This window comes from Cyanistes caeruleus, chromosome 17, assembly GCF_971803275.1.
Source record: "Cyanistes caeruleus chromosome 17, bCyaCae1.hap1.1, whole genome shotgun sequence".
In the NCBI taxonomy this organism is placed as follows: Eukaryota; Metazoa; Chordata; class Aves; order Passeriformes; family Paridae; genus Cyanistes; species Cyanistes caeruleus.
Genome location: NC_141717.1, coordinates 8,119,209 through 8,145,429, shown reverse-complemented (window position 1 = coordinate 8,145,429; position 26,221 = coordinate 8,119,209). Strand labels below are relative to the sequence as shown.

General features: G+C 44.4%; 2 protein-coding genes and 1 long non-coding RNA gene across 14 annotated transcripts in view; 1 reads left to right on the top strand and 2 right to left on the bottom strand.

The window, feature by feature from the left end:
* The window catches only part of LOC111935981 (BOS complex subunit NOMO1), a 24,079-nt gene extending 19,712 nt beyond the window's left edge, over positions 1-4,367 (bottom strand). The window contains exons 1-7 of one of the 2 annotated variants that reach the window (XM_086854109.1): positions 4,076-4,367; positions 3,836-3,994; positions 2,831-2,920; positions 1,481-1,526; positions 952-1,052; positions 723-829; positions 456-528 (exon numbers count right to left, since the gene is read on the bottom strand). In XM_086854109.1, coding sequence (XP_086710235.1) covers positions 456-528; positions 723-829; positions 952-1,052; positions 1,481-1,526; positions 2,831-2,851 — 348 coding nt within the window. In that variant the 5' untranslated portion in view covers positions 2,852-2,920; positions 3,836-3,994; positions 4,076-4,367. Of the gene's footprint in view, positions 1-455; positions 529-722; positions 830-951; positions 1,053-1,480; positions 1,527-2,830; positions 2,921-3,184; positions 3,394-3,835; positions 3,995-4,075 lie in introns of those variants that run through there. The other variant, XM_086854108.1, reaches the window with a different exon arrangement.
* LOC111935979 (ATP-binding cassette sub-family C member 6-like) lies at positions 4,097-26,221 on the top strand. 10 transcript variants are annotated; one of them, XR_015277296.1, is made up of 32 exons: positions 4,117-4,313; positions 4,727-4,903; positions 5,249-5,374; positions 6,004-6,141; positions 6,383-6,508; positions 7,079-7,140; positions 7,923-8,054; positions 8,368-8,580; positions 9,405-9,582; positions 10,010-10,171; positions 11,648-11,740; positions 12,137-12,340; positions 12,698-12,844; positions 13,579-13,666; positions 13,964-14,033; positions 14,679-14,805; positions 15,248-15,424; positions 15,848-16,015; positions 17,033-17,216; positions 17,592-17,655; positions 18,136-18,253; positions 18,847-19,054; positions 19,715-20,025; positions 20,700-20,899; positions 21,006-21,132; positions 21,225-21,315; positions 21,690-21,791; positions 22,516-22,662; positions 23,126-23,284; positions 23,518-23,684; positions 24,147-24,341; positions 24,882-26,221. XR_015277296.1 is itself a non-coding variant. In XM_086854105.1 (31 exons), the coding sequence occupies exons 1-31, from the start codon at positions 4,281-4,283 to the stop codon at positions 24,988-24,990; spliced, it is 4,512 nt and encodes a 1,503-aa protein (XP_086710231.1). In that variant the 5' UTR covers positions 4,229-4,280; the 3' UTR covers positions 24,991-26,221. The 10 variants fall into 10 exon arrangements, 6 of the variants coding, with proteins under 6 accessions (XP_086710232.1, XP_086710228.1, XP_086710229.1 ...); XR_015277297.1 differs by having other exon boundaries at positions 23,490-23,684; XR_015277295.1 differs by lacking the exon at positions 21,225-21,315 and having other exon boundaries at positions 23,490-23,684.
* LOC147650046 (uncharacterized) lies at positions 7,337-20,053 on the bottom strand. Of its 2 annotated transcripts, none has more exons than XR_015277300.1 (5): positions 18,874-20,053; positions 14,046-14,170; positions 12,178-12,357; positions 11,293-11,405; positions 7,337-8,009 (listed from the first exon to the last, which is right to left on the bottom strand). It is a non-coding gene; the product is annotated as an uncharacterized LOC147650046 (long non-coding RNA). The 2 variants fall into 2 exon arrangements; XR_015277301.1 differs by lacking the exon at positions 7,337-8,009 and adding an exon at positions 10,305-10,551 and having other exon boundaries at positions 18,874-18,982.

Here is a 26,221-nt window from a genome sequence, read left to right as displayed (position 1 = left end):
GAGACTGCACATTCAACAACAGGAACAGAAGCCAGAGCAGCAGAACTCAAAGAGGGACCCCCAAGCTACTCAAGACACTAAGAACCTAAAGCAAAGATACGTTCTAGAACAGTATTTTTCCTGCTTTCCTGATTCAGGAAATGGTCAGGATATCAGAGCTCCTCAAAAAACAAGCAGTCTAGGAGGGAAGGATTTGAGCTACAATATTCTTGTAAAATGTACAGGATCAGAAGACAGAAAGCAAAAGCTCATTTGACAGTCCTTCCCTGGCTGGCTTCACTATATCCAAGCTGGGCTGGTACAAGGCAGTTTCCACACTACCTGAATTAGATGTAGAAAAACTCCAGTAACCCTGTCCACCCACAAAGCCCCTTCCTCACACTAACTGGTCCAGACAAGATCTCACAGATCCATCCTCTCTAAACAGGCAAACCAGAACTTCTGTAGGTTCTAACCTCTTTCAACATCCAGGTAGGATGTGATGCAAAGATTTCATATTCGCCAGGAAGCACTTTAAAGAAAGCAAACCTGCAAGGCAATAAAGGGATTATGTCTCTTCAGAAAGGGCCACAAACTTATGTTCTCAGAAAAACAATTCAGATTCTATTAACGTGTTAGGAAAAAAATATTTCAGAACTCGTACAGTCCCAGTCTATTTGGCAGAATTGAAACGATCTTGTGCAAATGAACAGATGAATTAAGTATGCACCACCCACACTCACTTTCCTCCAGGTTGTGTAATAGTTGCTTGTATGTTTATGTCACTGCCAGCATTTCTCAGTACAACCTGAACTCCAGCAGGACCTAATGTCTGACCTTTGCTGAGAACCTGTCAAAATAAAAAGAAAAGATGTATAAATGAATTAAAATGACGTGTAGAGCTGAATTTCAATGTTTTTATGAAGGTTGAATTAGCATAAGGCGGAATAAATAAAGATAAAAGAGTCTAACCTTTCCGTTCACAGAAAATCCTGTGAACACAAAGTTGATATCACCTCCCTTTGTGCAAATGTCATTAATGCCATCCACATGGATGTCTACACTGGTTGGTTCTGGAAGAACGATGAAATAGCATGTTAGTGAGAGAGCAACCACAAAGAAACTCTGCTTCAGCTTTACACAATTGTCACAGAAATGTATTAATTCAAGCATGGCAAGTGTTGCTCTGGAAGTCTTTCTTCAGCAAAGTTAAAGCACACCCAAATCCTGATGCTGAAAATCCTCTTTCCCTCCTCCCGCTGCAGCCATTTTTGTCAAAACCCCATATTCCTTCAAATCAGTTCAAGGGTCACTTTGTCAGTGTCTACCACCCAGCTTTACTTTCCCCTGCTACAGTAAGTACATTTCACTTATTAAACCATGCAGTATGGGTTTATAGGTTTGGAAAAGTGCTCCATTTTTCCCTGCCATCTGCAAGTTAGAGATAAGTTCCACACTGCAGATACAGTGTCCTATTGTAAGAAGACATAGAAGCACTTACCAAAACTCCACCCTAGGGGAGGCTCAATTTTAAGAATGAAATCCCCCTAAAAATAAAAAGCAATAATTATATTCATTGATCTAAATTCAATTTCATCCTTTAGATAATTCAATTTAGCTAAAGGATGAAAAAGAAAGTCAGAACACAAGCATCACGCTGCAGAGAGGAACACAAGACTCGAGTGTAGCATTCTCCTTTTCTCCTGCTTATGATACTCTGTTCAAAGAAGCAGCCCTATCTACCCAGACATGCTGGGATGCTGGGCTCATATCCAGCCAAGAACAAAAATTAGGTATTACCATGTTTATCCTGCTTCCAGCACAAACCTGGCTCACAGTCAGGCAGCTCAGTGCTAGAAAGTGCTCAAATCTACCTCCACCTGCCTAAACAGATGGCCTCTAAATCAGCCTTTGATATTTCCACTGGGTTGTACTCAACCATTCTGCCCAAACACAGGATAATAAAATTCCAATCCTTTTAAAAGCTCTGATCCAAAAGGGTATTAATCAATACAGAGATCCTCTTTGTATCAGAGGGCACCATGTGTTTTGCCACACATACTCTGAAGTTCATCCCTGGAAAGGCTCAAAGGCCTAAGAATGAAATCACCAGGATTAGAAAACTTATTACATTCTTAGATTAGGAAGGAAAGGAAATATTTGGTGCCTGGACTAGATGACCTTTAAGGGTGACTTACAACCCAAACCATTCTGTGTTTCTACTTCTGAACCCTAAGTTAACTAGCTCCTAAAAGGAGGAAAACACATTGACCATCTAAAGGTAGCTTGTATTCAATTTCATTTGAACGTAAACACCTTTCCAGTCTGAGCAGACATCAAATTACTGATACATTCTGACCTTCCTGGATTATTATTTCCTTAAAACATTTTTAGTATCTGCAAATAACGATTCAGGTTGCTTTCAATTCAGTCATATCAAAACACCTTCTCATATACATTTATTCCTATTTCTATAGGTAAAAAATATGAAAGCTTTGTCTGTACTCTGTAGGAACCTGTACTTTTTGTGCAGTATTTGTACAACTACAGCACACAGCTGCTGGCAGGAATTCAGGCTCCCAATGCTGCATTCATTCCAACAAACAGCACAAATGCAACACTGCAGCTTACAGTTAGCTGGCTTTGCTCTTAATAATTAGCACGGGGAAATGAAGTTGCTGCATTACAAAAAGAAACAGTTGAAATTTTGATCCAAACAAAACTAAATGATGTCCTGATTCAAATGTTTCATGGGTGGGTATTGCTCTGAGATTTAATTTGCCAGCAGATCGAGGTGAAGGCAGCTGCTGCCTCCAGCACAGAGGGGACAGCGCAAATATTTGTGTCTTACCTTGTCATAGAGGGGAATCATGAAATACCCATTGTTCGGAGCACAGTCTGTCTGGTATTTCAGAGTACCATGTTTTGTATACAATTTAATCTAAAAAAAGCAAGCACAACAGACACAAAGATATTTTTTTTAAAAGGCGAGGAGCGCTGAAACTAGGCACTCTCTAACCCCGTGCTGTCACCCAGCAGCAGCAGCCGTGCCAGGGGGCAGCAGGACACGGTTAAGGGCAAGCAGGCTGCAGAGCGCCAGGGTGAAGAAGAGTTCCACCGCCACCTGTGACCGCGGCCCGGGCGGCAGCGCTCAGCACGCCCGGCAGGCGCCGGGGCCGGGGGCGGGCGGGGCGGCGGCGCCCACCTCGATCAGGGAGTAGTTGATCTCCACGTCGGACTTGACGAAGCCGCCGCAGCCCACGACGATGTCCTCGGAGCCCCGCGCCAGGGCGCAGCACAGCGCGCAGAGCAGCGCGGCCGCCGCCCGGGGCCGCATCCCCTCACCGCCGCCACCGCCCGCAGCCAGCGCTGCCGGAAGGGCCGCGCGCGCCGGGCCGCCACAGCGCCCCCTGCCGGCCCGGAGGGCTCCGGACGCTGCCCGGGGACGCCCCGCTGGACACGCCCGGCCCGGCCCCGTGTCCCGGCTCTAGCCCGGCTCTGGCCCGGCCCCGTATCCCGACTCTATCCCGGCTCTGTCCCGGCCCCGTATCCCGACTCTATCCCGGCTCTGTCCCGGCCCCGTATCCCGGCTCTATCCCGGCTCTGTCCCGGCCCCGTATCCCGGCTCTATCCCGGCTCTGTCCCGGCCCCGTATCCCGGCTCTATCCCGGCTCTGTCCCGGCCCCGTATCCCGGCTCTATCCCGGCTCTGTCCCGGTCCCGTATCCCGGCTCTATCCCGGCTCTGTCCCGGCTCTGTCCCGGCCCGGCCCCGATCCTTGGCACCCTTTGTAGGCGTAGCTGGTGCCAGGTAATTTCGACTAGGGAGGTTGTCGTCTTCAACCTGTATTTTCTCACCTTCTGTGAACGTAACTGAGGTCAGATAACTTCTACAACAGAAGCCGTTCAATAAAGAATTTTGGGTTTCAAGCATTGCGTAAAGTAATGTCACTCATATAAATATGCATCAGGTTGGTGGAGAATATGTCTTTGGTAGGCGAGTTCATGTAAATTTTACTGTATTAAAAATATCTGTGTTACCCACTTGGCGTGCTGAATTTGTGGAAGAAATAAACATTTATGTCTTTTAATACGCACTCCGTGCTTAGAGAGCTCCCCAAACCGGCAGTGCCGGGGCTCCGCCTGGGAGCGCGCTGCCGCCGCCGGACTTTGGCCGCAGCGGGCCGGGCCGCCCGGGGCCGCTCGGGGCTCTCCGCAGTCGCTCCACGCCCGGCGGGATCGGAGCTCTCCCCAGCGAGGAAACGCGGCCGGGCAGCGGGCCGAGGGTCCCGGCGGAGCGCCCATGGGTGCGGGCACGGCGCTGTGCGGGCCCCGGGTGAGTGAGCGGGGGAGGCCGCGGCACGGAGCGGAGCCCCGCGGGCCCGGCGTGCGGCGCTGAGGGGACGCGGCCCGCACTCCGCGATGCGGGCGCTGCTGCTCCCGGCCGGGGCTGCTGTGGCGTGGACTTTGCCTCCCCGGGACGAGAGTTTGCCCGGACGCCGAACAGATTGTTCAGCTGCAGTAAATGTGATGAGCTGCGAGTGGGGACGCAGCCCGAACTCACTACAGAAATACTTTTCAAAGGGCTCTAGTGAGTCGATCAGTTCTGACTCGCATAGATTTCCATCCCCAAAGTTGATAAACTCCCGTAATAGTTTGCCAGTCATTATCTGCTTCCTCTTTCCGTCACGGGATTCCTTTCCCCAGCCTTGCTCTGCATCATGTCCTTCTGCACTGTTTCTGTTTCAGGACTGGAACCAGACATGGCATGCAAACATCCCAGGACTGACCTGGTGCTTCCAGAGCTCCATCATTGCCTGGATTTCTTGTGCCTATCTTTGGATCTCTTTTCCCTTTTACTACTGGTACCTTCGACACAGAAACAAAGGCTACATCAGGATGTCCCGTATCTTCAAAGCCAAAATGGTGAGGGTAAAGCATAGGGTTTGGTCCTAAATTTATCTCAACTTTGATGCAGAGCTTACCTTTCCTAAATTATTGATTATTTCCTAATGATCCATCTCTGTGGGTTTTTTTGACATTTAACCAGCTCAGGTCCATCAAATCAAATAAAGTTTTAGGATAATATGTCATAAGATCTTCTCCCCATACTTCCAATTGATTCCCTGACACATCCCATAACATTCTCTGTCCCAAACCTGATCTTCCACCTCTCCAGTCTTACTGCCAGGGCAACCTGGATCATTCAGTTTGGTAGATTGTCCCAGCATTTCAGTTCATTCCAGTGTGTTTTTTTTGTCTCTGCCCTAGGCCCTTGGATTCATCCTGGTAATACTGTGTTTTTCTAATGTCTTCTTCATGGTGTGGGAGAAAAGCCAAGGAATCCCACGGACTCCAGCATTCTTCATTAGCCCTGCTGTGGTGGGAATCACAATGGTAATTCCTCTCTTGTTTGTCTGCACATGGCCAAACTTAGCCCTCCTGGGACAGAGCCTGTATTTCCCATGGTTCTCACTATCTGAGCACAAAATTGTCTGATGGGGAGTAGAAGGCTGGGGATGCTTTGTGCCTCTCTGCTGTGTGACACATCTGTGGGTTGGAGTCAGGGCAGACCCTGTGGGCAGAGCATACCTGGCAGGACCTGAGGTTTCAGCAGGGTTTAGAAAGAGGTCTCACAACCATGAGACAAGATTTCATTTCTCATAACCACAGTATATGATTTTAGTACAGTTTATAATGAAATGAGATTTCTGTTCAATAAATAAGTGCCTTCTGTTATTGCATCTCCCCTTCTGTCATTGCATCTTCATAGCCTAAATCCTTCCAGCCTGTTGGCCTAATTGTAATTTTATTACTTGCCTTCTCTGTAGACATTCTTGAGTGCAAAATTGCACATAAAGTTTTTCAGTGTTAGCCTTTTAGGAGCAATACTGCAACTCTGAACATCTTGAAATGTTTGGGTAAGAAGCTAACTGTTTTTTCTCTATTGTATTCATTAATTTGATAACAATGTTTGGCATTCCATTACCAGGTATTTATTTGGACAAATTTGTACTTCCTCACAGGTCCTTGCCTTGTTCCTCACCCAAGCAGAAAGAATGATGGGCATCCAGTCTTCAGGGGTCCTATTGATTTACTGGCTGCTCTCATTTGTGGCTGCACTTGTGATGGTTAACTCCAAAATTCAGCATGCCTTGGAAAAAGTAAGTGAGATCACATGCCTTTAATGTGCAGACTACAAAGTCTCTAAACAACAGGGCTGGTTTTGTCTCATTGACTGCAAGGGGGAGAATCAAAAGCCTCTTTAAATATGTGCTGAGAAAAATGATTTATGACATATTTGTGGTGGGTGTTTACTTGCAGAGGTGAAACATGAGAAGCTCTTTCTATGCTGGTTAAACATGAAGGTCCTTACCTCATTTTAACCAGTATTCTGTTCCTTAGGGCTTCCTGGAAGACCATTTCCACCATGTTACAACTTATCTTTATGCTGGCCTGGTACTAGGAGAACTTGTGCTGTTCTGCTTAGTTGATCACCCTCCCTTCTTCTCTAAAGCTGACAACAATCCTGTAAGTATTAGGTAGCTTTTCCTAATGCTTTGCTTCATTGCTGAAACAGGATTTTAAATATATGGGGATACACAGGCGCATGAGTATCTGGGTGATGTAAGATCCATCATTCTGTAAAAAAGCTGGCAGTTTTAAAAGGTAACTGGCAGAATATGGGATAACAGTGCTCTGTCTCTGTATGTAAGTTTTTCAAAACTAAAAACCTATCCATACTCATGTTTGTTGTCACTGAAACATGGATAGGGTTCCTGTTGCTTCCCCTAGTGCTGCTCTCCTGTGCTGCAGTACTCTGTTGGTGATATGAGAATGGAAAAGCTCTGTGCTTAAGAAAAGAAGTGTCTTTGGCTATGAAGAATTGTTCTTCCATATTCTTTGTTCTTCCATCTGAGACATTATGCAAAGTTAAATTTCCCAAAATTTTCCAATCCCACTGAGCCTTCACAATACACTTACTCTGGTTCAATGTATGGGGAGGGAGCATACTCTGATTGCTTCTCCTGGGGAGCTCTATTCATGTGACACATGCCCTTTTCTATATATAAATATCACACATGTTTTCTCTCCCATCAGAATCAGTGCCCAGAAGCCAGAAGCTCTTTTCTTTCCAAAATCACATACTGGTGGTTCTCTGGGTAAGAAAACAAAAGATGTGGTTCTGCTACAATATCAGAAAAAAGCAGTGGCATCAGAGATCAGAGAGGGTGAAGATGGTAGCCACTAGGAAATATCTCAGCCCCTGAGTTGGATTATGGAGTGAGGATTTAAATTATTTCTTTACATTATTTTTCCTGTGAAATATTCTCACAAGATCAAATTAAAAAAAAATTTACTTTCCTCAAAATAGTTTAATACTTTGTGATTCTAGATAATTGCCTTCTGCTTCCCAACTCCCCCTCCAGTGCCCTCCCAATCTTGAAACAGATCTCAGCAATCTCAAAAGATCACTGTACACCAACCACAGCCCTCTCTGCCTGCCAGACCTTGCTGTAACAAATGCTGGGGAAGGGGAAAACAGTGAGGAGGGCATAGGCCCAGTGTGCTGCTGGGCATTCAGAAGTGAAACAGTTACATTCCTTAATGTCCACTGTGATTGGGTCTCATCTGCCTTTCCTGGAGCCCAGAGAAAGTTAAACTGAACTTGCTTCTCCACTACCCAATTGTGGGACTAGAAGCCCTAGAAACTAGGGCTGACTTGCAAATCCCCATTGTGCTGACAGAAGATAGCCTAGGGATTCACAGCAAAACTGCTGTTCCTGGACATTCATGTTTCTGGTGGGACAGGACAGTCCTGAGCAGCGATGTCAGTGCCTGTGTGCTCTCTGTGGTGCACTGCCTTGACACCCCTGTGTTCTCAAAGTGTCACACACACCACAGATCCTGCTGTGCTCCTCTGACTGCAGTCTGTGTCCTCCAGGCTCCTCTGGAAAGGCTCTCAGCAGGCCTTGGGGGTGGATGACTTGTGGCCAGTGAGGAAACAGGACTCCTCTGAAGAAATTGTTGCCTGGGCAGAAAGAGAGTGGAAGAAGAGTCAGAGCAGAACCCAGCAGTGAGTATTTGATCTAGAGAGCACATCATGGGCTCAGCTGGGCAGTTCTAGATGATCTAAGCAAATACACAGGTACTGGTGTGTGAATCCCTTTGTGCAAAATCTGATTATAAGTGTTAAAATCTGCTGGAGAACATCCTTCCACTCCTGGAAGCACAGAAGTAACTTTCTGTGAGACAAGTCTGTTTTTGATGAGCTTTTATACTGGACATGGTATGAGACCCAGTGTGAAATATTTAGTGATTTTTTGAAGTTACAAAATTCCCAAGTTTTCTCCAGTTGTAGGTAACTTCCTCATTGTTTCTTCCTTCAGGAAAATGAAGTCTGGTATATTTAAAAAGGGTCAGAAAACTGAAACTGGCACAGCAGAAGCTGAAGAGACAGAGACTCTACTGCAAGCAAAGCATAGTCAGAGTGGGCCCTTACTGAGAATGTTTTGGAGCATGTTTGGAACTTACTTCCTTCTCAGCACTGTCTGCTTAGTTATCTGTGATGTGTTCTTGTTCTCCACCCCGAAGGTACTGAGGTATGTGCACATTTATAACGTATTTCTGTCACATGTACAAGATTGCTGTGTGCATGAGCTCAGAGATGTGTATGTCAGCACCCACAGACACACAAACAATGACCTTTTGAAATTTACTTTTGCTCATGAAAGGAACTCAGGTGTCATTTGTGCTAAACCCACTGTCAAGTCAGGAGGAGAAGACACAAAGCCACTGTGTGAAGCTGTGCACACTGCACTGCTGTGCTCCAGCAGTGGGAAGGACAGGATGCACCAAGCCATCTGACAGCTTCATTGGAACAAGAGTTATTTGATGGTTCAATATATCACATCATTTGCCACTTGCTGTAGTCTTAAGGCTCCATGTTCCCTGGCTAATAAAGAGCACAGCTCTGCGTCCTACACATTTTAAATAGCTTTGTTAGTTGATAAAATGCTTTGTGGGTTCTGTTGGTTCAAAACCAACCTGCATTACGTTATATTTTCATGGCAAAATCCTTTCTTAGTCATTAAGATGAGGAGAAGTTCTGGAAATGTCAATGACTCCCTTAGATTACAGCTACCACTTTGCATATTTCTGACAAATTCATGAAAATCAGGAGTCATCCTTAACACTGAAAATGAGGTCTAATCAGAGAGGATGCTGAGATCAGAGGTTGTTTCAAAACCATAAGTGGCTAGATTTCAAAAATCAGGATATGTTCCAGTTCTTCTGCTATTTACTGATAAACCTCAGCCAGACAGAATACAGAAAAATTACCAATATTTCTGCCAGTTTATTTTTGTGTATCTGATATTTCATCGGTTCTGTGTGGACTCAGCAGCAGTTTGCCCCTGTCTTGCAGCCTTTTCCTGAAGTTCATTGAAGATCAGGCAGCCCCGAGCTGGCTTGGCTATTTCTATGCCTTCAGCATGTTCCTGCTGGGCTGTCTCCAGACCCTGTTTGAGCAGCGCTATATGTACATGTGCCTTGTTCTGGGGCTGAGGCTGAGAACTGCACTGACAGGGCTCGTGTACAGGAAGGTGAGGCTGCAGCTCCTTCTTCAGCTTTGCTTTTTTCTACCTTAGCAGTATTGATGTATGCTGTTCATAGCAATATCAGGGGAGATGGAATTAGAAACTAGTTTTAGGATGTAGCTGTTATATTCATCTCTGACCAGTACATACCAGGTACATTTTTTAGAGCCTCCCTATGAAGGAAAGCCAAGAAAAGGAAAGAGTAAAAAATCAACATTAACTTTCTTATGCTGTAGATGATGGTTGGGGAAAAGGAGTAAATGCTTCATGTCAAAGTGAAGTCACGTGACCCAGGTAGCAGCATGGTTTCAATATCTGGCATTTGACATTTTTCTCCCTTTCTTTGTCCTCTATAAGGAAAAGAATGTTGTTTGACTTTTGGACCAGAGCTGTTGTTTGATGATGTCTTTTCTTTCTTCTCTGTCCTGTCTAGATCCTGGTTATGTCAAATGCCTCAAGGAAAGCAGCAACCCCAGGTGAAATTGTAAATCTGGTATCTGTTGATGTGCAAAAGCTAATGGATCTGATTATCTATTTTAATGGGACCTGGCTGGCTCCTATTCGGATTATCATCTGCTTTGTCTTCTTGTGGCAGGTAAAATATGACACTATTTATCAATCCCTTTCTATTCTAAATATCAAAGGAAAAGGGATGTTTCAAAATCCTAATTACTGGTTTGAATTACATGAAATTGCTATATTTTCTTTGTGGCATGGTACATATTCACTTTTCTTTCTGAAAGATATTTTTATTGATAGAGAATCTTTGATCCTTCAGTTCATCATCTTACCTGTGTATTCAGCATTCAGTCCCTTTTAGGAGACTGTGAGTATGGTTATTGTGAGCTGACTGATAAACTTCTGCTTCAGATTTTCCTGTCACCTCCCTTTACAACCAAAAGGTGGTGGCCCAGGGAAGGCTGAAAGTCCAGTTCCAGCTCTTTGGCATAGTCCCAGAACGTAATGGGGAATGGTCTGAAATAGCAAATTGACATACTTCATCCTGAAGCCTGATTACCACAAGATCAGTCAAACAGCTTGAAGCAAAGTTACATGCCATTCAGAAAGAGTATTGAATACTTTGAATTTCATAGGTATCAAGGAGTTTAGCAAGGAGAGAGCAAAATCTGAATTAGTAATAATGGATGGTAATCTAAAAGATCCATTTTTAATCAATGTATGGTAATTTCTCAGCAGTACAGAGCCCTGTTGTTTAGTCCCTGTTTTTGGCAAATGGAAGTGTGAGCAGTATAGAGACAGGTGATTCACAGGAGCTTTCCAGAGACCTTTGAGGCCTTCCTTTTTACTAGCCAGGATGGATTGTGCCTTGTGCCTGGCAGGATGCTGTGACTGTGAAAATCAGTTGCCGTGGTACAGACTGTTGAGAAGTCATCATCCCTTTTCTAATGATGTTGACAAGTTGAATGTGGTTGGAGCATAATTAAATTTTTTTTTGCTGGTTCACACACCATTGGTGCAGACAATACCTGTAACTCTGTGTCCACCAGCACTCCCCACTCCTGCTGTCACAGGGAGATATAACTAACCCATGAGAAACAAGTGCTGATACGTAATTGTTGTGAGCCCTGGGATCCAAGCTGTCCCAAGATAATGGCACAGGATAATGCCACCATTTCATCTCATGCGGACAAGCTGCACGAATACTTCGTTGAGGGTTTTTTTAAGGAAAACCTGGTGTTGTCTGGGGTCACTTACTTAGGACAGCCACAAGATGTCCTTCTGAACGCATCCAGGGACCGACGGGAAGAGCCAGGAATGGCTTAAATTGCCAGCGTGCCTCTGGATCGCCTTCAGCACCGATCTAGTTCCTAAGGGAGAGAATAAATTCAGCACAGCCTGATGACAGGAGTTATCCTGCTTGGAGAGTTAACAATCCACAGTGCTTAGGAGCACAATTCCCAGGAAAGGCAAAGGCGAGATTAGAGTAAAGGCTTAGCCAGAGGGATGTTATGCACAAGTTCAAATAAGAGGGAAGTAAGAAAGGGAACAAAACCCAGTCTTTCCTAGTCATCACCAGAAGTTCCTTCTCTTTCCTTTTCTCTCCTGGCAGCTTCTAGGGCCACCTGCCTTGACTGCAATTGCTGTATTTGTTTTTCTTTTGCCTCTGAATTTTGTGATCACCAAGAAGAGAAGTCAGTTTCAGGTACATTTTGCTTCATAAAAATGAAGTGGTTTACTGAATTATGTGATTATTTATATTTATTATTCATGCTCACCATGACTGTCTGAAGTAACATAGGAGGATTTGAAGCTTGCAAAGTTTCTTGAAATTTAGAGTAAGCTCTTCCATGTTCATCTTTTTTACTGTTTGCCCGACTTTTCTGTTGTTTTCATGTACTGCCAGTAAAAATAAAGCTCTGAAGATGAAAAATAAAATATTTCCCAGCCTAGAAGATTCATAAGCAAAACAGTATACACAGCTCAACTTCAGGGAAATTTATTCAGGACTTGGAGGCAGGAATAAGGTATTTTTCTTCAGAATAATCACACCATTAAACATTCAACCTATTAAATGATAAAATTCAAACATCTGTTACAGGAAACCCAGATGAAACATAAGGATGAGAGGGCCAAACTCACCAATGCTATTCTCAGTGACATTAAAGTAATCAAACTGTATGGCTGGGAGAAAACCTTCATGGAGAAAGTGCTTGGAATCCGAAGGCAAGAACTTCAGGCCTTAAAAAGATCTCAGATTCTTTTCTCAGCATCCCTAGTTTCTTTCCATTCATCAACGTTCCTGGTGAGTGGATCACCTTCCTGCATAAAACACGTGCTGTTACTTCCCTTTTTCTTTGTACTCCTGCCTAGACAGATTTTTTCCTATGGACAGCTAAAGATTTTATCTGCCTGGAGGAGCTGGAGATCACAGGAGTTGCTGTGGCTGCTGCACCAAAACCTCCTTAACACAGAGCAAACACCCAATGATCAAACTTGGTTCTGTCACCAACACGCCAGACCTTTGCCTATGGTACCTGCAGGACAGGCACCTAGAGGGGATGGCCTGGATTTAACCTAATGAGTCCCAGAGACTTGAAGGGCCTGTCACCCTTGAACCATTCTGAAGCAACTGGTTTGCTTGTCCTTTGCTCCCTTTCAGATCACATTTGTCATGTTTGCTGTCTACACCCTGGTGGACAAGACACACGTGCTGGATGCTGAGAAAGCCTTTGTGTCCTTAGCACTGATCAACATCCTCAACACTGCCAACTCCTTCCTGCCCTTCTCCATCAATGCTGCTGTCCAGGTTAACTGCAGGCCCTGTTCCTCTTCCTTTGGCCATAAGGGGTTTAATGCATACCCCCATTAACAGGTAAAGGTAGGGGTTTCTTAGGGCTCTGCACATCAGCTATTTCATTGCCACTGTGAAATGGTGAAGTGCAAGGGCTTGCAGCTAAAGGTACTTCATGGCACTGCTTTTCAGAAAGGCTCCTTTATATTGACAAAATAGTCAACAAGAATTACGCCTAAGTCTTTTTTAGCTCAGCACAAGCACCATTAGATGTCAGAGGGTCTGTTTTTAAACACAGAAATCAGAATAGGTGGAGCAAAATCTCCATAGGGGGGACCCTGCTAGTCCAGGCCAGAGAGAAAAGCAATTCATTGTTCAGTAAGAAACTGGGAAATTTCTTATTGAAATTAATAAATAGGAAATTAATTTCTTTCTTAACACTCCAAGACTATCACAGATTTTCATGTACAGAAGCAATCACTGAAAATATTGCAGGAAGAATTGGATGAAAAAGTACCAGGTTCACTGAACCAGAAGCACAGGAAATGATATGGGGGTTTTCCTAAGCTAAGTGGAAATAAAGGCAGGTAACATAAGGAAGAGCTGCCTTTGGCCATCTAAGCCTACAGCATTTGCAGCATAGCACTAATCAATATTCTAAGTGGGTCTTCAGGCTGAGTTTTCACTTTGGGTTTTTGCTTCCTTTCTACTTTAAATCTTATTTTCTTCTGTATGCTGCTTCATTTCAGGCCAAAGTTTCCTTAAACCGCTTAGCAGCTTTTCTGAATCTGGAAGAACTGAATCCTAAGAGCTCAAGCAGAAACACTTCTGGCTGTGGTGAGCTTTTATGTTAGCATTTTTGTCTTACAAGAGGAGTGATTTCCATTATTCAGCTTATACTCAGTCTGCCATAGTCAAGAGAAAAATATTTGCCCCTTACTGTCCCCTTACTTACTTCTCTGGCCTCATTATTTCTAACAGTGAAATCTAATCTGGTGTTTTACCCCTTCTTTTCATAATAAAGGTTGATTTTATGTACCGTAAATATACACTGAAACATAAAATCACATAAATTGGGACATTTCTGTGGCCATCCTTGTACTTACATGCGGTCTGTCTCTTTTCATGTTTTAGTACAGGCAAGTATCACCATAAGAAATGGGACTTTTTGCTGGAGCAAAGAAACTTCTCCTTGTCTTAGAAGGTACCGACTTACCCTTAGTCATCTCTCAATACTGTAGGTCAGTGTGGGTGCTGGATGAACTAATTCCTCAGGGCCTAAGTGAAACCAGGGTGGATATCCAGAGGCTTCTGAGTTTGCTTCATGTTCAGTGTTGAATTCTGAAAATTACAGAATCAGATAAAACATTTTTCTTTTATGATGAGGAGAACATGAATACATGAAGGTGCCTGTATCTGGATGTTGCCTTATTATATGGAGACTGTTTTCTTTTTGCAGTTTTCTTGTCCAAATATGAAATTACAGTGATTTAAGGCAAAAAATAGAACAGATAGAATGCAGATACTATATATGGCATCACTATATGCTTATCTTAAAAGGAATTGGCATTCTAGAAAAGAAAAGCTTTGGTAAGTTCTGATGTTCAGGAATGTTCTACATCCATTGCTTTGGGCTAGCCTGTCTCCAGAGTGGGTATGAAACTCAGATGGGGATGTGGATGAAGACATTCAGGTTGGAGGCGTCTGAAGGGATGAAATGAGGGGATTTACTCGATACATACCCAACAATAGCATGAATTTTGATAATAATTACAATTATTGATTACAATTATTTTCTTTTCAGAAAGTATATCTAAAATGTGGTAAGAGGCTGATCTTTTTCCCCCAGCATAGACCTCAGTGTGCCCCAGGGCTCTCTGCTGGCTGTGGTTGGGCAGGTGGGTGCTGGCAAGTCCTCCCTGCTGGCAGCGGTGCTGGGCGAGCTGGAGGCCACGGACGGCTGCGTCACTGTGAAGGTGAATTTTCCCCTCAGCACCTGCTTCTATAATTTGGCTGTTTCCAGGAACTGTAAGGTATTAACCACAGCATCAGGTACTTGAGGAAAACCCATTTACTGCTGAATTTTAACACAGGCTGTGTGTATCAGTCCACAATTAATTATCTGAAGGTGCTGCCGACCTCTCAGATAAGCCTGAACTTTGGGAATAGGAGCTGGAGTAGTACTTCAAAGATCCAGTTCTATTTTGCCCTCTGACAGTGAGCTGAAGTGTCATCCTGGTAAATTGCATCCTGTACTTGTACTGCAAGGTAGTAACAGTGCAGACTCATACTCTGCAAAGCCTTCTGAGAATTGTCAGTGGTGATGATCATTCCAGATTTCCATAAGTGAGAAATAGATTCTCACAGCGTCAAGTTGATCTTATGGAAAGGTTTGCTAACATTCTTCTGCTTTTATAGGACACTGCAGCTTATGTCCCCCAGCAAGCTTGGGTTCTAAATGCTTCAGTGGAAGACAATATTCTGTTTGGGAAAGAGATGGATGAAACGTGGTTCAGTAGAGTGACAGAGGCTTGTGCACTGCACCCTGATTTGGAGACCTTCCCTGCAGGGCAGAAGAGTGAAATAGGAGAAAAGGTATTGCCTTGGGTTTATGGGCTGGCCAGCTTTTCCCTGAGGAACTACAACTTCAGGTGTCCTGCTTAAAACATCTGCCCCTGAGTAACTACAGCTTTAGGAGCTGTGATGAAAACACAAAACTAAACTCACAAGAGGTGCTCAGGAATTTCTGGGAAGTTGGGCCATGATCTAATATAATTTAAGCCCACCTTCTGACAGTTAGCCCAACCAGAGACATGAGAGATGTTTAAGACAAAAATCAACACTTCAGTGATCTTTTGAAGGAGAGAGTTGTTCAAGAGACTCTGTAGGAGCCCTCTTTGGAGGGAGGGAGATGCACTGATTTGAAAATAAGGAAGTCATAAAGCCTCAGTGTAAAAAGGAGTCAACAGCTGGAAAATATGCTGTAGCTTTGGAATAAACAGTCAATATATTTTCCAGGGAATCAACCTATCTGGAGGGCAGAAGCAGAGAGTGAACCTTGCTCGGGCTGTGTACCAGAAGGCTTCCATTTACCTGCTTGATGATCCCCTGTCAGCTGTTGATGCCCACGTTGGGCAGCACATTTTTGAACATGTTCTTGGACCCAGTGGTTTACTGAAGGACAAGGTGTGCTATCAACCTGAACTGTAAACAACTGCACAATGTCTCTAATTAGCAGAGCCCCCAAAATATTTCCAGTGGAGTGGGTTGCTCAGTTTAATCAAAGGCTCACAAATGCTTTTTTACAGTGGCAGCAGGGGACTGGGGAACCTCTGCAGGCCACACAGCACCTGCAAGTCCTGCAGGGAATCTCACCCAGGAGGAAGGCTGTCTTCATCCTCATGCAAACCACATGCCTAGTGCCAGCCTTACTTTCACAGCAAGTTCACAGTTCTTTGGTCTTCTGTCAACATCCTTTCCTCCCTTTGGGATTTACTTCCAGCAGAGTTCAGGAAGAGCTGCCTGATCTCTCCCAAACTCAGGCACCACAATGTCTAATCCCATTACTTTCGAAAAGTTCAGTGGCACCTTTACAGTTCTCATCACCCAAATGTTCACCGTTAAACACTTCTCCTCCATTCTTTTTGCATAAGTTGTGTTTTGTTTTTCCATGGTATTTCTCTGCTGTCAAGCAGTCTGGATAATAAACATGGTTACATTGAGAAGGGATGCTAGGGCAGCTCTATTGGATTCATACTATAAATTGCCTAGAAACACTTGATTCAGTTGCACAGGAAAGCAGGAATCAGGCAATTTATTGCTTTAGAAAGTCCAATTAAAACAAACATGTCTGATTATAAATACCTTTCTCTCCATGAGGATTGGTTGCAAGTATCAGAATAGAATTATTGTATTGAAACAGAATGACTGGCTAAGAGGAATGTATCAGACTTAAGGTGTATTCAAAGGGATTGATTGTATGTCAGAAATGCAGAATATGCCAATTAATCTAGGGGAAAATTACTTTTCTTATGCCTTTTCCTCTAATTATCTGTGCAAATATGCTCAGAAATGTAAATAAAAGGAAATGTCCTTTAATTCCATTCAGGCTGATGAATTTTTGAGGCCTAAATTTGATCCTGAAATACTGATACCAATACTGACAGCAGAACAATTGTAACTATTCCCTCTTTATTCAAGCAGACTCGTGTGCTAGTGACTCACACAATTAACATTTTGCCTCAAGTGGACAACATTATTTTTCTGGTGGATGGAATGATCTCAGAAACTGGTTCCTACCAAGAACTTCTACAGAGAGATGGGGCCTTTGCAGAATTTCTTCGTTCACACGTTACTGCAGAAGAGAAGCCACGTGCCAGTTTTCCAGGTAACCTAGATGGGTTGCAGTCATTCTCCCAAGGTCTATCAGTCAATTGGTCCCTTCATATCACATCTGTTTATTATGGACATTTAAAGCAGGGATACAATCACAGTAAGGCGTTGCTTTGTGTGGCAAAAAATATGCCTGTCAAATCAGCTGACTCATCATCTCAAAACTTATTCTTGAATCCATATTAGTAGACAATAATGATGCAGTAAACTATTACCCACTGTATGTGCTATTCAAGCCTCACCTTGATCTTTCTACCTTTAGAAGCAATTACTTTAATGAATCTTTCCTCCATATTACCTGTCTTTCAAAGGTTGTATAGGACAAAACACGATTGTAAAGCATTTAGAAAAAAATACATTTATTTCACAGCTGTGGGAGACACCAAAGGCACTGTCACCACTGGAAATGGTCCATCTCAGGAGAAACCCCTCAGGTAAGCTGTAAGCTTAAAGCAGTCTCAGACACTGAAGAATTTACTCCAAAAGCCCATGCAAGCCTACATGGAGGCTCTGAGTATGATACAGGTTTGGGATTGATCTGTAAATTAATAACAAGAGCAAACAAGCAAAACTCAGGAACAGATAAAACCCTGCTCCTGAATGTGGAAGTTGACTGACATTTCTTCTGTATTTCACAAGGAGGCAGAACAGAGCTCAAGTACAAGCTCCTTGATACATTTGGTTGCTGATCACTTCCCAGTGGGGCTGTAAGGTCAGACTCAGCCCGAGCCAGCCTGGGAGAGCGAATGCTTTAAAGCCTCTGCTTCTCAGTGGCTTGACAGAGCCCAGTCCTTGTGACAAACATGGACAATGGCTGAGGTCACTCTGGAGAGCCCTGAAAACTGCAGCCCTCAAAATAGGTATGGATTTAGGGGTGGCTAAAAATTGAAATGATTTTTGTTTTCTTCATGAAGTGGTGATCCAGTGAAATCTGCTGTGGGAAGAGAGACCTGTCCTATGAGTCAGGTCTGTACCAGTGCTGCAGCCACCAGTGGAGAATTAACCAAGGCAGAGACAACTCAGCACGGCAGGGTAAGCACAGCACCTCCCTGCAGAGGCAGGGACACATCCCATGGGGATAACACACTCATGGCAGGCAGGTCAGCTCCCTGCCCCAGCTACACCAGAGCCACAGGTCTCAGCTGGGCTGTACAAGTCTGCCCTGTAACTGAGACAAGGACATATTAAACTGAGAAGAAATGAGAGCAAGAAGTCAGAAGCAGCTTTTTCTTTAGGGAACCCCAGCACTAGTCAGACTGGGATCTCCTCACCTCCTGATCAGCAGGCCCCCACACAAGCACCCAGTGTAAACATGGCAGTTCTCTCTCACACCAGCAACACAGGAAAACCACTGCCTGACATAAAGAAAGCACTCCAGAAGGAACATGAGCCTATTGCATAATGTTCATCAATTGATAATAATCATTCATTAATGATTTCTTTAAGTATCCCTTCATTATTCATCCATGAGAAAAGCAAAACAAGAATCAACATGGCTGCCATGGCTGTGACATATAACTGAGAAATGCCATAAATCATTCCTCGCTTCAGAGCAGGTTTTTTTTTGCTAACAACCTCCATCCTCCCACCCTCTCCTCTCTTTATCCCCACTTGCCTCTCTGCAGGTCAGTGCTGGGGTGTATGGAGCCTACCTGAAGGTGATGGGCCCAGCCCTGTGTGTGTACATTGTCCTGTCCTTCACATGCCAGCAGGCCATGGCCTTCTCACGGGGCTACTGGCTCAGCCTCTGGACAGATGACCCTGTGCACAACGGGACACAGCAGCACACAGAGCTCAGAGTTGGAGTCTTTGGTGCATTGGGAGTGGTTCAAGGTTCGTTTAAGTTGCTCACCAAATTCTTCTCTGTATTCCCCCCTCTCTTTCCTATATCCAGGATGGTTTCTCAGAATATAAAGAAGTGAATACCCTTGGGCTTTCAGCTTCCTGGGCTTTTGGGCCCAACCCTGAAGGTTTTTCTTTTATGTCTCTTTTCATCCTTCCAGCATAAATTAATCACATCAAAGTGTGCAAGTGGGGGCTCTTCTCCATGCTGAATGAAATCTTGGCTTAGGTCACATAAAAAAGAGAGAAGAGAAACTTGTGGACTTTTACACTTCTTTATCTTTTAAAATAGCCACAATTATTTTGGTCACTATTTAAAAAGAAAAGAGTAATTTAAAGTAATCACAGTCAAGCTTATTTTGTAATGCATGAATAATTTGTCCTGCATGTTTAAATTCCTGAATCCATGCTCCCCATCAAGATGGCTTAGAAAATCTTTGACCACTCTGTAACTACCCTACAGCAAAGACACCTTACCCTGCAGCTCTGAGGCTTGGTTTAATTCCTGCTAAAGAGAGGTTTAATTCCTGTTGCACCTTCCTGACTGCACACTGGTGCAGCATTTACAGGACTAAGTGGAAATCATTGAACAGGAGGACTCCAAGCTGGGTTTGTTCAGGCCTAGTAATAATAATTTCTTTTCTCTTACAGCCCTTGGCAGGTTTGCCTGCACAGCAGCAGTGCTGCTGGGGGGTGTGTTAGCCTCACACCAGCTCTTCCTGCAGCTGCTGAGCAATGTCATGAGATCTCCAATGCTCTTCTTTGAGCAAACACCCATTGGACACCTGCTGAACCGCTTCTCCAAAGACATGGATGCTGTTGATTCTGTCATCCCTGACAAGCTGAAGTCCGTGCTGGGATTCTTGTTCAACTTACTGGAGATCTACCTGGTGATTGTGGTGGCTACACCATGGGCACTAATGGCCATAGTGCCCTTGACTGTTCTTTATGCAGCATTCCAGGTAGGAGCTCACAGACAGACACGCAGGACAGGCTGAAGCAGCGCAGCCATGTCCCTGCAGAAAGCCTCCTTCCATTTCTTAGGAGTAAAGGCATGCAGAAATTACTTTCATCATCTCAAGTTGCATCTGAGCAAGAAAGAGTCCCTTTCCCACATCACCTCAGCCTCCCAAAGCACCCCAGAGCCCTCACAAAGAGGCTTGTGCTTTTCTGATGTCTAAAACAAATCCTACCTATGGCTATATCCCTCATCTCCATTAGTGTCAATCACATGAAGACCAAAAGCATTTTTCCTTTCCTGTGGAATTCCTACAGTACTTTTTAATGTCTCCACGTTTGCCAGCCAAGACTGAGCATTAGGGAAGGGCAAGTAAATCTCTGTTCTCCATCGAGCAAAGGGCTCAGCTGCAGGAGAAACTGAGTGTCAAGGTTTTGTGGGTTCACAGCACCCTGGCTCCTTTGCCCCCACCACAGGGTTATTCCTAATAAAGATGGGACATAACAGAGGTAGGAACACTGCCCCCATCTTTTAGGGGCATCTCCTACATGCATATGAGGTTTTGTAACATGAGGATAGTACATACTATTGCACTTGTTGAGGCCTTCCCAAATTTCCTGTTGAGTACCTCCACAGGGGCAAGAGCCTTCTAATGACTCTCCCTTCCCCTTGTACCAGCACTTCTATGTCAGCACCTCCTGCCAGCTGAGGCGCATGGAGGCTGCCAGCAGGTCACCCCTCTACTCCCACATCTCAGAAACTCTCCAGGGCAGCAGTGTGATCCGTGCTCACAAAGACCAGCAGAGGTTTATTTCAAAGAGCAGTTTCCTAGTGGATGAGAACCAGCGAATTTGCTTCCCTGGAGCTGTTGCTGACAGGTACAAATCTGCCCAGAAGCTCCATGAGTGTTCTGTAAAGTAATCATGTGTTGTGAGAAAGGGAGAGGGCACACAGCCACATCTCTGTGCTCCCCTCCTCCTGCAGGTGGCTTGCTACAAACCTGGAGTTCCTGGGCAATGGCATCGTGCTGTTTGCAGCCCTGTTTGCAGCCCTGGGCAGGACACAGCTCAGTCCAGGAACTGCTGGCTTCTCCCTTTCCTATGCTCTCCAGGTAACCCAGTGTGGAAATAATACCATGTTTGCCTTTATCAAAAGCAACTGCATTTCAGTTTCTATTATGAACTATTTTTTGTGCCTCTCTAGATGCCTTTTCCTACCAAATCCTGTTGTCATTGCTGAAATCCAGAGCATCTGGAGCACATGGCCCCTTAGGGAATGAACTTCATAAACACATGTATGGGCCATCTTCTTCCTCCTGCACCTGAACTTAAAATATAAGTCAAAGCAAGCCCTGGGCAGCTGAAGCAAGGTCTTCACCTGTCCTACCTGCTTGTAGACTAATTGCACAAGAGCCTAAGAAATAGCTATACCATCTTTTAACATCCAAGTCAGTAGCATTTCTTTCTCTATAAACATGCTGCAGGGGCTATGGCAGGACCTGGCTTCCACTTCAGCATTTTAAGGTTTTCTGATGTAATCTAATTTCTGATATAGTTAGCTGATGAAGAGATCTTTAGAAATAAACACTAAGACGAAGTACCAGGTAACTCCTGAGCACAGGTCAGGGCTCATATTATCTGCCCTAATGCTTCTTTTCCAATGTGGCAGATAACTGGTGTTCTGAACTGGATGGTTCGCTCCTGGACAGAAACAGAGAACAACATTGTTTCTGTGGAGAGAGTGAGAGAATACCTGAGGACTCCTAAGGAGGTAGCTAATCCACTATTGACCTTACTAGAAGGGGCTGAAAACCTCTGCAAACTCAATGAGTAACTTTTCTCTTGCACCTGAAAAACCTCTAGTTTTCCCCTTCCAAAAGGCCATTCATGTTTCCTCTAAAGAACTGCAGCATTTGGGTTTTATCCAACTGACTAGACTTGTTTTATAACCTCTGATCATTACTTCCTTAAGACAGTTATGCATTAGATTGCCATTAAAATAGCTTCACTTGTTAACACTCATGGAATGAGATATTTCCTACCCATATTTGGAGTATTTATTATGTGACTTCAGATGTAACTCTCCGAGAACTTATGGCTCCTAAATAGCCTTTTAGATGTAAAAAGTCTCTAGTGCAGTAATTTTTGTTCTGTAATGATTAAAATTATATCTCCATATGCTGCCCTGAGAGAGGAGGCTTTCACAGGCCTGTTTATAGGGGAATATAAATTTTTTTTTATTGAACTACTCCATGTCAGAACTCTGACAAGCAAGCAAACATTCACCCCCATTTTCAGTAAAGAAAATCTTTGGAAAAAGTACAAAAGCCAGCATCTGCAGTATGAAAATTAGAGGCCTTTTTCTTGTTTGGAAACAGGAAAGAGACTGCAGTAGTTGGCACAGGTGTCTTCATGAACTTCCCATTCCAGTATTGCCACTTGATTGGGTAATTTAGATCAGCATTCAACACTGCTCTTTGCTTCCATCTCTTTAGGCACCCTGGACTCTGAATGGCAAACTTCAAGGGCAGGTTTGGCCCACTGAAGGAAGGATTGAATTTAGAAACTACAGCCTGTGCTACAGGCCAGGTTTGGAGTTAGCACTGAGGCGTGTCAGTGTGACCATCAACGGGCACGAGAAGGTAAAAACCCACTCCTTCAGCAGTGTGAGCAGTGCTGGGCACTGACCAGACCCAGGGGCTACAGCCCTGCCTGCACCCAGCTGCAGCAACCTGGCAGCTGCAGGAAAGCAGGAGCCCATCTCCCACACTGCACACCTTGTCCAGCTTATTACAGCAAAGGAATTCCGCTTTTTCAGTCTAGTTCCACATCAAGGCTCTGTTTGAACTGCTAAGTCTTGTAATTATTCTTCCCATCAAAGGCTTTTGTGATTCCTTTTCATACAAAACAATGGTGAATTAAAAATGCTTCCATTTAAGAAAGTATTGCCAGACTATGGGAATCACCAACAGCCCTAACAGCACAGATCTGATCCGTGCAAAGCTGTCTCCCAACAAAAGGCCAAGAGGAACTACATGACATGTTTGTCCAACTGTGAGAAAACAATCAACATCAAAACCAAAGTCCTTCCATTGCACTTTACAGATTGGCATAACTGGCAGAACAGGAGCTGGGAAATCCAGCCTTGCAGTGGGGTTGCTGCGACTGGTGGAAGCTGCAGAAGGAGCCATCCTAATTGATGGACAGGATATTGCCCAACTAGGTCTCCATGACCTCAGAACCAAGATCACTGTCATTCCCCAGGTATGAAACTCATTTCCAAAATCCTTGAGCACTGTCTTCAACCAGGGAAGGGTTTATAAAGGTTCTGTGAGAGGAGGGACATTCAGCAGTTTCCAAGTTGGAAATAACCTCTATGCCATGTTCATCTGCCATTTGATATAGCATTAGTCACAGATTCTCACCCAGCAGGCAGGACCCAAGCAGCTCATTTTATAATTCATTTCAGGAGTTGTTTGTACTGTCTCTGTGCTCAGGATCCAGTTTTGTTTTCTGGCTCCCTAAGAATGAATCTCGACCCATTAAACCAATACACTGATGCAGACATCTGGACAGCTTTGGAACTGACTCAGCTCAAGAACTTTGTTGCAGATTTGCCAGAGCAGCTGGAATATAAGTGCACTGACCAAGGGGAAAACCTAAGGTACCTTTATCTGCAGAAAGACAGTGGCAGGGCAGTGCCAGCCCCTGGGCTAGGAGAACAGAGCTGGTTGGATAAGGAGGCTAATTCCTTTAAAAAAAGAAAAATTCTTTTATGATGTTCAGACTGCAAATTGCTGCATTACTGCCCTGTTTAGCAGCATGAAGTCAAATCATATGACACTAAAAAAGTCCTTCCAGACTTAATCATTGTGGTGGTTTGCATTTGCGCAGTACTTAAAATCCTGTTTCAAGTGCAGCTCTTCAGGGTGATATCACAATACTTCCCCTCCCTTCCTTAGGCTGTTGCATGCTGTTACCTACCTGCAGAGCCACCAGCCTCAACCAGCCTTTCAGAGAAAGGGAGAAATCACCTTTTCATTATTGATTCCAAATGAATCATCTGCTCTGACCCCCAAAAAAGTGACTACTGGCCTCAATTTACCATCCCTCCTCCTGCTTGCAGCACTGGTCAGAAACAGCTGGTTTGCCTGGCCAGGGCACTCCTGCAGAAAGCCAAAATCCTCATTCTGGATGAGGCCACGGCAGCAGTGGATTTAGAAACTGATGTCCAGATTCAATCCATGCTGAGGACTGAGTTCAGAGACAGCACTGTGTTAACAATCGCTCACCGGGTAAACACCGTCCTGGACTGTGACAGGTACAGACACTCTGAGCAGGGGGACACACAGGCAGCTGGTGTCACTGACACACCACCGTGGTGGGGAGCAGCAATTTCATTTCTGTCCTCTTCGTGTTTAAACCTCCAAGCTTTGCCTTAGAGTTTTGAGGATCTCCCTTAAACCAGCAGGGCACCAAGAGGTTAATCAGAGATCCTTTACTCCCACACGATGGGAGTAAATGCTGTGTGACAGCCCTCTCCCCACCACTGACAGCAAAACCATGACTACAGCTCCTTGTGTCACCTGAGAGCTGTGAAACAGAAATACCCAATTCCTGCTCACAAATCTCTCTCCCCAGTCTCAGCTGCCACAAACCCCTGCTCCCAAACTCAGCACTTGAACAGTCACTCATCAGAAGCCCTTTCTATCCCAGTACTGTTTCCCAGCTGAAAAGCTGTTGGAAGGCTTGGCTGAATAACCAGCAAGTACTGAAACTTATTTTAAAACTAAGTAGAAATTACTAAGTTATTATAGGTGCTGGTGTATCCCCAGACTCACATTTCTTTTAATGTTCACAGGATTTTAGTCTTGGAAAATGGCCGGATAGCAGAATTTGATACTCCAGAACACTTAATAGCTCAGAAGGGACTGTTCTACAGACTGATGGAAGAATCAGGCCTTGCATGACTCACTCATGGAGCATTCCATAGCACCACCACCATTAGGAGTAATTGACCTCATAATGGAGTTATTTTGGTTTCACTTTAAAATGCCTGACACTCAACCAAAGCTTGTTTGAGCCAGAACTGCAGTGAGTGGATGGAAAGGGGTAACTTGGGATACACATTATTTCCATAGGAAGCTCAGCAATTCCACTTTCGTTATGTTTCCAGATACCAAAACCTCACTTGACTGCTGAAAATGAGCCAGTGAGGACTTAAATAATCTTCTGGTATAAAAGCAAACAAGCCAAAAGAGAAAGACCACAGTAGTTCCAATTTGTAAACAGAGCCAAAATATCCATCATACTTCAAGATTGCACAAATTATTTTTAAAAGCCAGAAAGATTTTATGGACAGCAATGAAGAATTTAACAAGGAAACTTAGCTGTGTGCAGTTGATCCTAAGCTCCAGGCAGAAAAAAATTCATATTTTGACAGTGTCTTAAGGACTGCACATCCAGGCACTGTTCTTACACAGATGTGGACTCCAAGACAGCATCTGGGGCTCATAATCCAAAGTGCACAAACAGTGGGGGAGGAGGGAAGAGGCAGGATGCCACTTATCAGGAGAGCACAGGCTGCCTGTTGTCACAGCTAGGGATCAGATCACTCCCTCTCTCTGCAGGAGCAGAGCCAGCTCCAGCAGGGGCTCAGCAGTGCAGGACAGGAACGTGGATGGGACTGGCAGCAGAGCATCCATCACTCCTTCTACCCAGGGCTTAGAGCATTCCCACTGCCAAGTGCCAGGTGCTCACAGCAGGACATGTCCAAACGTTGACACCAAGATTTCCAAATTGCATTTGGCCACAAGGAATTTGCATGGTTGGAAGTGTTCTCCTCTCTGATCCCCGCAGCAGATGCAAAAAACAGCAGGAATATCACCTGTTGACCTGATGATTCATTCCTGATTTTCTTCTTGAGTTCAAGTTGACTCTTGTATGTGCCACCCTGGTGCTGCAGAGCCTCTGGCATGGTCACCTGTCAGATGTTGCTTTAACAAACCAAAACAGAACCAAAAGCTTCCTGGGCTTCCCACAGTGTCTGCAGCCAGAGCTGTCCCCAGGTCTCTCCTCAGGAATCGCAGGATCACAGTATGCCAGACAAATACACATCTGAAATATTGCTCTTTACTGTGACTTTTGTTAAAGCACCCCATTTTCTAGAGAGCTGAAATAAAAATAGAATCAAGTATCAAA

What these genes read in the sequence shown, in the direction of transcription:
- LOC111935979 (XM_086854105.1), top strand. Translation starts at nt 4,281, where the DNA reads ATGGGTGCGGGCACGGCGCTGTGCGGGCCCCGG. An exon ending in CTGTGGTGGGAATCACAATG is followed by an intron (nt 5,375 to 6,003) that starts GTAATTCCTCTC and finishes ACTTCCTCACAG; the next exon opens with GTCCTTGCCTTGTTCCTCAC. An exon ending in AGAGTGAAATAGGAGAAAAG is followed by an intron (nt 15,425 to 15,847) that starts GTATTGCCTTGG and finishes TATATTTTCCAG; the next exon opens with GGAATCAACCTATCTGGAGG.